Below are 9924 nucleotides of genomic sequence, written 5' to 3'. Positions count from 1 at the left end.
AATCTCTTCCAGTCCTGACCATGTTGATATAAAAGTTGGGTATTCATCCTTTCTGATGGAGGTATAATATTCCATAGTATATATGTTGCATTTGTTTTATTGTGTTATGTTAGTCACCATAAAACACATCATTATTTTTTGATGCAGTATTCCAAGTAAGCTCAGTGTTTTAAATTGGTAATGAAGAAGTCAAACTCTCTCTCTTTGCAGATGACATGATTCTTTATATGGAAAACCCAAAAGACTCTTCCCCCAAACTACTAGAACTCATACAACAATTCAGCAACGTGGCAGGATACTAAGTCAATGACGGAAATCAGTGGCTTTCTTATACACTAATAATGAAAATACAGAAAAGGAAATTAGAAAATCGATTCCATTTACTATAGCACCAAGAACCATAAGATACCTGGGAATAAACCTAACCAAAGAGGTAAAGGATCTGTACTCAAGGAACTACAGAACACTCATGAAAGAAATTGAAGACACAAAACGTTTTTTAAAAATTAAAACCAGTGGCCTAAAGAACGAATCTTTGGGTATAAAACTTGGTTTTGGCAATAATAATTTTATAAATCAGATACATTAATCAATATCTGTGCCTCATAACTTAAATGGGCTTAATTACTATTCAATCTCGTGGGGTTTTTTGAGAAAATAGATACATACGTATTGTGTAGAACAGTTCTTGGCATGAACAACATAGAAGTATCAAAATTTACAAGCTTGTGGAACTGAAATGACAGAGTATTTGATTCCAGACCTGCCATCTTGATCAAGACATTCCTTTTTCCACATCTCAGTTTACAAGTTTACAAAATTTAGATGGAGGAAATGATCCAGAAAGATCCTTTCGTTTCATCAATGTATAACTATATAGGTAATTCATGCATTAAATTTCTTTGTCAAGTTCATACTAGAGACTTGAATAATTTTGAAGAATTACTGCTATAATGAAAAATGCACATCTATCAACTTTCTTTCCTTTCTCTCTTTCTTTCTTTCTCCTCTCTCTTTGTCTCTCTCTCTCTCTCTTTCTCTTCAGGATCTGTTTCAATCACACTTAAATTGCCGTTTTGTTTTTGACTCTGTTCCATTATTTCTCATTGCTACAGGGCTTCCTGTGATTCCCCAACAACACCCATGGAAAACAACACAGTAGAGACTGAATTTATCCTGCTGGGACTAACCAATGCCCCAGAGCTACAGATCCCCCTCTTTATTGTGTTCACCCTCATTTACCTCATCAATGTAGTTGGGAACCTGGGAATGATGGTGCTGATTCTCTTGGACTCCCATCTCCACATGCCCATGCACTTTTTTCTCAGTAACCTGTCTTTGGTGGACTTTTGTTATTCTATAGCTGTCACTCCCAAGGTCATGGCTGGGTTACTTGTAGGAGACAAGGTCATCTCCTACAATGCATGTGCTGCTCAGATGTTCTTTTTTGTAGCCTTTGCCACTGCTGAAAACCTACTTTTGGCTTCAATGGCCTATGACCACTACACAGCTGTGTGTAAACCCCTCCATTACACCACCATAACGACAACCAATGTGTGTGCACATCTTGCCATAGGCTCCTACATTTGTGGTTTCCTAAATGCTTCCATCCACATTCGGGACACGTTCAATCTCTCTTTCTGCATGTCCAATCTAGTCCATCACTTTTTCTGTGATGTTCCAGCAGTCATGGCTCTCTCTTGCTCTGACAGACATGTCAGTGAGCTGGTTCTTGTTATTGTAGCAAGTTTCAATATTCTTATTGCTCTTCTCATTATCTTGATTTCCTACCTGTTCATTTTTATTACTATCTTGAAAATGCACTCAGCTGAGGGATATCAGAAGGCTTTATCCACCTGTGCTTCCCACCTCAGTACAGTGTCCATCTTCTATGGGACAGTCATCTTCATGTACTCCCAGCCCAGCTCCACCCATTCCATGGACTCAGACAAAATCATATCTGTGTTCTACACTATGGTCATCCCCATGCTGAATCTGCTGGTATATAGCCTGAGGAACAAAGAGGTTAAAACTGCATTCAAGAAAGTGGTTGAGAAGGTGAAATTGTCTCTAGGATTTACCTCTTAAAGTGTAGGATCACAGTGACCTACTTTCATTCCTCTTAGATCTTCAACATGTAATGACTCACATTTTTTAATTCAAAGTATAATTAACATCTAGTGTTATATTAGTTCAGGTGTACAAATAATGATTCAACAATTCCATACATTACTCTGTGCTCACCACACTAGTTATAGGTACCATCTGTCACCAAACACCATTATGACCATCTTATTGACTATATTCCCTATGCTGTACTTTTCATTTCCATGACTTATTTATTTTGTAACTGGATGTTTGACCTCTTAATCCCCTTTCCTTTCACCCATCCCCCTACCCAACTCACCAATTGGCAACCACAAGTTCTCTGTATTTGAGTCTGTTTTCTGTTTGTCACTTGTTTTCTTTGGTCATTTGTTTTGTTTCCTGAATTCCACATATGAATGAACCACATGACATTTTTTTTTAAAGATTTTATTTAATTATTTGACAGAGAGAGATCACAAGCAGGCAGAGAGGCAGGCAGAGAGAGAGGAGGAAGCAGGCTCCCTGCTGAGCAGAGAGCCCGATGCGGGGCTCGATCCCAGGACCCTGGGATCATGACCTGAGCTGAAGGCAGCTGCTTAACCCACTGAGCCACCCAGGCGCCCCACCACATGACATTTTAATGCCCGTACTACACCTCAGTTATGAGGTAGGTGATAACATTTCCTATTCCAAAGTCTATCCTTTAAGAAATGAAATAGTATTCCAAACATATGATATCTGAACAAGGATGACCAAGGGGGACCATAAGAATTTTGGGACCCTGCTCATAATGAACCTTATTAGTTACATGTTGTATGTACTCTACTATATGACAATGCAAGCCTATAAGTAAACGATGGGATAACACAAACCCATGAATAGAAGCATATGCAAGAGTCCCATATGTGCACATAAACACAGGAATGGGGAATTTGTTCAAGAACTTGGATGCAGTCTGGCTAGTTTCTAATAAAAAAGTTCAAATAATCAACTTAAGTGTCAGAATATAAATTTATGTCTAACTTTTTTTTTTCTCTAGTTGAAAAACTTTCAAGAGATCAAAATGAAGCAGTGGATATTATACACAATGAATCATGGAACACTACACCACAAACTACTGGGGTACTGTATGGTGACTAACATAACATAATAAATTTTTTTTAATACATATTTTTAAATAAAGATATATGCTTTTCGGGGTACATTTATTTAGAGCTACAAATTATAATATTTCAAAGGAATTAACTTTTCTATCTTCTGTACTGTTGTTAGAAAAAGTATAATCACAGGATAATTTTCAAAAGCAAGAAAACAAGAGTACAAGAAGACATGATCAAGAAGATTTTGTTTGTTCAAAAGAAGAAATTTTGTTTGTTCAAAATTTCTTCAACTCTACTAACTCTTCAATTGTGAAAGATGTATACAGTATGATATTATATTTTTCTCTCTGGAAATACTACAAAGTGGCTAGTTTCCCTCATGCAGGGACATTTTGCTTTCAGATGAGCTATGTCACGTCTTGCCATTCTCCTACTTGTACCTTCCACTTCACTCACACTGAGTTCCCTGCTGTTCCTGGGCAATCAAAGCTCCCTCTTGCCGCAGGGTCTTTGTACTTACTGTTGCCAATTTTCAGAAAGCTTCCTTACTTCCCTCAGGTCTTTGCTTAAATAGTACCATATCATAGTCTCCCCACTCCCCATGAAATGTTCCCAACTTGCTTTACTTTTCATAGTCCCAATCACTCCTCAAAATTTCTATTTACTTGTTCATTAGCTTGTTTATTTATTTACCTACCTACCTAGAATGTATACTGCACAAGAAGAACGGCTTTGTCTTCTTTACTAACAACTTCATCCCCTGTAATTAAACTGTGGCCTGGCTCATACTAATTTCTCAACAAACACTTGTTAAATTAATGAGTAGACTAATTGTTTGTGTCAGCAATATACTGGAACTACTGATAATTAGAGTTGATTACCCCTTATTTAATTCTTTATTTTTTTTCATTGTATAACTTTTTAGACAAGAACTTTTGAGCTTTTCATTAAGATGTGGCTTTTTAAAAAATATTCTTTCATTCCCTATTTACATTTCACACTTTTGGACAAAGAACTTTTTGGAAACCACACTATCAAACAGATCATATGAAACTATTCTAATTCTTCTTTATTAGAAATTTTTCATTAAATGAAAAATAACACATGAAATACATTTTACTTAGTAAAGTATAATAATACAAAATATGAGACTGCAAAAATTTTCTTGATTCAGTTTACAAAGTTCCTTCAAAAATTAGGATTATTCAATAAACTCCTGTCGGGGTTGCGCCCCTAAGATGGCGCCAGCTACATACTCCGAGCAGCACGGACAGCCTGAAAAACATCTGCCCTGGCCGCAGGGCAGATATTTCAATTCCTTTGAAATATTATAATTTGTAGCTCTAAATAAATGTACCCCGAAAAGCATTTATCTTTATTTACCTGACCTTTATTTACGTGACCTCGTGCTCGTAACGTGAACACCTCTGTGATTGGCTGTTATGCCACCACTGTCTAGGAGCCCCAGATACCTCCTGTTCACGTGAACACCTCTGTGATTGGCTGTTATGCCCTATATAAGGCAAGGGAACTTCCCCGCAGAGGGAGGAGAAAGATCGACCAGGGAATAAATAAGAGCTTGTGCATCGATCTGTGTGTGTGTTGGTGTTGTGTCATCTCTGCAGGCAGGGAGAGCGCGACAAACCCCAATGATTCCAAACATCCCTAGAAAATGTTAGCATGTCAGGGGCCTCTGGGTTGCTCAGTCAGTTAAGTGTCCAACTCTCGATTTTGGCTCAAGTCATGATCTCAGTGTTGTAAGATGGAGCACTGCATCGGGTTCCACAATGGGCATGGAGCCTCCTTGAGATTCCCTCTCTGCCTCTTTCTCTCTGCCCTTCTCCTGTCCTACACTCAAACACTCAGTCTCTCCCTCTTTCTCCTTCTCTCCAAAAAGTTAATGTAAGCATGACAATACTTTATAATAATAAACATAACCTAACTCAACATACTAATATACAATCATTATGTATTTTATTTGACTTTTAGGTGATCTCAATTTTATAGTAAAGCTATCCAAAGGAGTTTGTACACATGTTCCTTGTCTATCTCCATAATTTTAGAAACATTCAACTTCTCAAGACTTGCAAACCTGTGCTTGAATGTCCTAAGAGGGTCATACTGACATTGGTGGGGTCTGTGTGATACAACACAAATATCTGCTCTGAAGTCTATGAAAATATTTTCTCTTCTGGAGCCATTTTTAAAATAATTACTCTAAATATATCTTTAAATTTGAAAATGATTTTAGATTTTCAAAATATTAGTATAGATAAGTCCCACATACCTTTCACCCAACTTCCCCTAGTATTAACATCTTAATTTATAATACACTAGTCAAAGCTAAGAAAGCATCATTGACACATTAATATTATCTAAATTTCAAGAATTCATTCAGATTATTATTTATCAACTAATGTCATTCGCTCTTAGAGGATCCAATCTGGGATCCATATATCGTCCTGCATATATTGTGCTGTCTCCTTATTCTCATCTGATCTATGACAAGTCTCTCAGTCTTTCCTGAATTTTCACTACCTTAATATCTTTGAGGAGTATTTCTCTGTTTTTTTGTTTGTTTGTTTGTTTGTTTGTATAGGGTCTTTCAGTTTAGGTTTGTCTCATTTTATTCGTCATGGTTACACAGAGGTTTAGAAACTGAGAGGGAATGATAAATGCTGTTCTTATCACATCTGATCGGGGACACATACTACCAACATGACTTGTCACTGTGTTGGGCCCCCCAATAATGGGTCTATGATTAAAGGAGTGATACTGATACAAAGCGAAAGTCAAGCAAAGCTTTATTTTGCATCAAGCATCAAGAATCAAATCGACTGTCAAACAGACCGGTCAGGGATGCCCCTTACAGAGAGGATGACCCTCTGTTTCACAGGCTAACTTTTATAGAGCAAAGGCCATGTGGTTGGGTCTGGCCATGCACAGGTGGCCAATGAAGTTGTAACACACAGTGAAAGCTGCATAGTCATGCTAGGTGACAACTGAGTTACAATTTACCCTAGTAGACATTTGAACCAGCCTATCACCTTGTTCAGAATTGGTGCCCAAAAGATGTCCAAAGGGCAGGGCCCATACTCCTTGGTAGCTAAGAGACAGTATGTGCCCCCACTGATTGAATATCTCCACCTGGCCTGACCCACCCTTGTATTTGGACTTTGTTACCTGGGACTGGTTTCTGGGACTTGTTTTTAAGTAAGATCCCCTGGGGGGTGCGGCAGAGTCAATTTAAGTTTTACAACAAAATGGCTGTTCGACCAGGGTGGGGCTGCTCTGGCTGAATTGGCCCTTACAACTGGGGATCTTAACCTTCATCACCTCAACCAGATATGTTTGCCAAGTGCTTGAGTGTAATGCTACCTTTTCCCCTTGCATGTTGTATATTTTAGAAACTACGTTCAGGCCACACTCATGGTGGAAAGGACTACACTGCACCTCCTAAGGGAAGGCCAAACTTATTATTTAGAATTATTCTATAAGAAAATTCATTTACTTACTTAGTTTCTTACTTACTCATCAGCATGGACTTATATCTATCTGCTTTATATTTTGTGGTACAATGTGGTTCCATGTTATTTACTTTATTGTTCAAATTGTTCCTTCTTTAGCCATTGGGAACACTTTCAGTTTTACTTTTGTTTCCTTTTGATATACCCAATCCTATTGTTTTCTGAGCTCCTCCTTACTTTCTGATCTTACAAGATGCTCCAGGCTCATCCTGTGCTATTCCTGTCCCAATCCAGTAATCAGCTCTTTCTCCAAAGAGCCCATCTAACTTCTCAGTTGTAACTAAAAAGAAACCAAATCCTCTATACTTCTTTCCTTTAACAGGTAAATTAAATAACAACTACCTACAGGAGGCTGAGTACCTTCCTAAATGGTTTTGAGGTGTCTTTGAGTAGGAACTGTGTGTGTGTTTCTTTTTGTCCCTTAGTTCCTGTTCCAAATCCCTGTCTTAGTCTTGTTCACCACTTCGAGCACCACACCTCCTACTCTGCCTCTTCTTTTCCTCTCTGTGCACTGCTTTTCCCCAAGGTGATTTCTTCCTTCATTCTTCCAAAGAACTAGTTCCCCAAGGTGATTTTCTCCTTCATTCTTCCAAAGAACTAGTTACAATGATCTTATACTCAGACAAAATGATGGGAAATGAAGCTAAGAGCAATGACTTGCTGCAAAGTAGACATTTGCTATAACTGATGCTCTTTCATGAAGCATCATCTGTTGTCAAAACATCCCTTATCAGTCATCTCCTGAAACCTTGGCTTCCCATCATGTTGTTAGGCTCTATTTCTCTTCTCAAAGTTGAAAGTCTCAAAGCCCTATCTCCCTAGCTGCTCTGGGAAAAGACAACATACCTCTACTTCACTGTGCAGGTTGGGAAAATACTTAGAAACTATATAAAGCAAAGAATAATCATGGTTTAGATTGTAGACTATATATTTAATGAGATTTGTGCCCCTACCATCTAACCAAAACCACTCAAAGTCACCCACCAACTTCCTATCACTGTGGCCTATCACCAGTTCTTAGTGTTGATATTTCTTAATCTACTAGCAGTTCTGACACATCCATTCCTTTTCTGTACATTTCTCATCACTTGGTTTCTAGGACACCATCCACCTCCACTGGTTACTCATCTCTCTGACCTTGTATTGAAAAGGCTCCAGGTCTTGGAAGTTCAGATTCAGTTACTAACTGTGTGGGAGTATCCTGATTTTCCTCAGAAAACATTATTTATTTTTCAAGAGTATTGAGATTTCAGTTAAGCACATTGCCTTTAAGCTAGGGATAAAATTTTGAAGTTGGTTTATCTGATTGTTTTTTGTGGCCTTATTAATGAATTCTTGTCAATGGAATGTACTCAGAAGTAATGCGTGCAGCTGTTGTGTCACTTTCTTGAAAAGAAATTATTTATCCTTCAGTCATCTCTTTCTTGTCTCCTCCAGATAGAATAGTTATGATGAGGACAGACTTTTGACACTGCAGGAGATGGTATGGAGAGACTTTGTGAACTGAACCTGTCCCCAGAATGACCAAGACACATCAGTTATACAGATAGTTCTTACAGAAGTTCATTAACTTCCACTATTTGAGAATAAATTGCTGTCTTATTTTAGCCACTATATTTTGGATTTCTTAGTTATAGCAGTTTAACCTGATTTCTAACTATGCTAGATTAACTATGAGTACAAATTCTTTGCAGCTTTCTTCCTCAAGAGGTGGAGTCATTCTTCATGCTTGATTCATACTTGAATCTGAGCCTTTGACATCACTGATTAGTATAATGTGACAGAAAAAAATGTTGTGAAAGTTAAATATCTAGACTTCATGAAACCATTCAATTGTACTTTCATATTGAAAATATGATGTAAGAAATCTGGTCCATCCTCTGGAGGATGAAGGAACTTGTAGAAAAAAGGTAGAAAGTAACCTGAATTAATAGTTAGAAATGTAAGTCCATCTTGAACATTTCAGTCCAGCTCACCATGCAGAAGATATGCAGTCTCATGAGTGAGCCATGTGAAATCAGCAGAGTAACTGTCTCTGTGTTGAGCACATACTTAGGATGGCAATGAAGATAGACAGACAGGAGGTCAAGATAGTTATAAGGGCAAAGCAGACATTGAAATCTACAAAGATAAATAGCACAGTCTCCTTTATATAGACATCAGAAGAGAAAAAAGCCAGGATTTGGGGGATATCACAGAAAAAGTGATGGACCACATTGGAATGGCAGAAGGAAAGACAGAAGTTGAATCCAGTGTGGGTGGCATTCAAGGAAGCCCCAGACATAGCATCTGATTGCCACGTGTCCACACATTTGTTGGTGCCAGAGCAGTGTTGTAATGTAAGGGTTTACACACCACTGTAGGCTGATCACAAGCCATGAGGGCGATCAGGAAACAGTCCTTAGGCAAATGTTTAGCTTTATTTGTTCAGCTTTATTTGTAATCACCAAACACTACAATCAACACAAATGTTCTTCAACTGAGAATAAGATAAACAATTGGTAATGACCAGACTGTAAAAAATAATCCACTCTGACACAGGAAATAGTACAGACATGCCTGCCTCAAATGATAAATGAAAGATTATAGACTCAGAGTATATATTATAGGATCACACTTAAGGACACTGTTGGAAAGGCAAATTTATTTGGGCAAAACAATGTATTGGTTGTCAGGGGCAGTCAGTGGGTAGGAGAATGGGTTTGTCAGAAGAGGTTCACATGAAGTTTTTTAGGTGATGGGGCTTACTGGATATAAATTTGACAAAATCTTACAACTATCCTCTGGGATTGTGGATACTAATGTACAGAAATTATACTTAATTATAAACTGACAAAAATCACAAGAAATGACAAGTAATACATAAGCATGTGTGTTCAATGAAATAACCAGCATGGCCCCCACAGGCAGTTTAATTGCCTCCATCCTGGGAAAGTGGGATGAGGTGCTAGAAGTGCTCTCCCAAGGGAAATACCCAGCGAGCTCTGTGTCTCTATAATTCTCTCCACATCCCCATGCACTAGCCATTGAAATCCCAATATGATCCCACATGTCACCATTGTAGAGACACCAGTCTACATGGTGAACCTGTTTGGTGATCATTTATTCATTTGCTAGTGCACAGAGGCCTTATTTAAGGATTTGCTATGAACTTCTAAGGATATTCAAGGGAAACTCCCTGAGATAAAAATTATATTCATTGACTTAAA

General features: G+C 38.0%; 1 protein-coding gene across 1 annotated transcript; it reads left to right on the top strand.

Moving 5' to 3' along the window:
* The first annotated feature begins 1143 nt into the window (after nt 1-1143).
* On the top strand, nt 1144-2088 carry LOC101686746 (olfactory receptor 5B3-like). Its single transcript, XM_004777667.1, has one exon. It carries the CDS (start codon nt 1144-1146, stop codon nt 2086-2088), a length of 945 nt encoding a protein of 314 aa, XP_004777724.1.
* The last annotated feature ends 7836 nt before the right edge of the window (nt 2089-9924 follow it).

This window comes from Mustela putorius, unplaced genomic scaffold (genome assembly GCF_011764305.1).
Source record: "Mustela putorius furo isolate JIRA1106 unplaced genomic scaffold, ASM1176430v1.1 tig00000127_pilon_pilon_pilon, whole genome shotgun sequence".
Taxonomy (NCBI): Eukaryota; Metazoa; Chordata; class Mammalia; order Carnivora; family Mustelidae; genus Mustela; species Mustela putorius.
The sequence above is the reverse complement of the archived record's forward strand: the minus strand, read 5'-3'. Positions and strand labels throughout refer to the sequence as shown.

Coding starts and splice junctions, on each gene's coding strand:
- LOC101686746 (XM_004777667.1), top strand. CDS start 1,144: ATGGAAAACAACACAGTAGAGACTGAATTTATCCTGCTGGGACTAACC.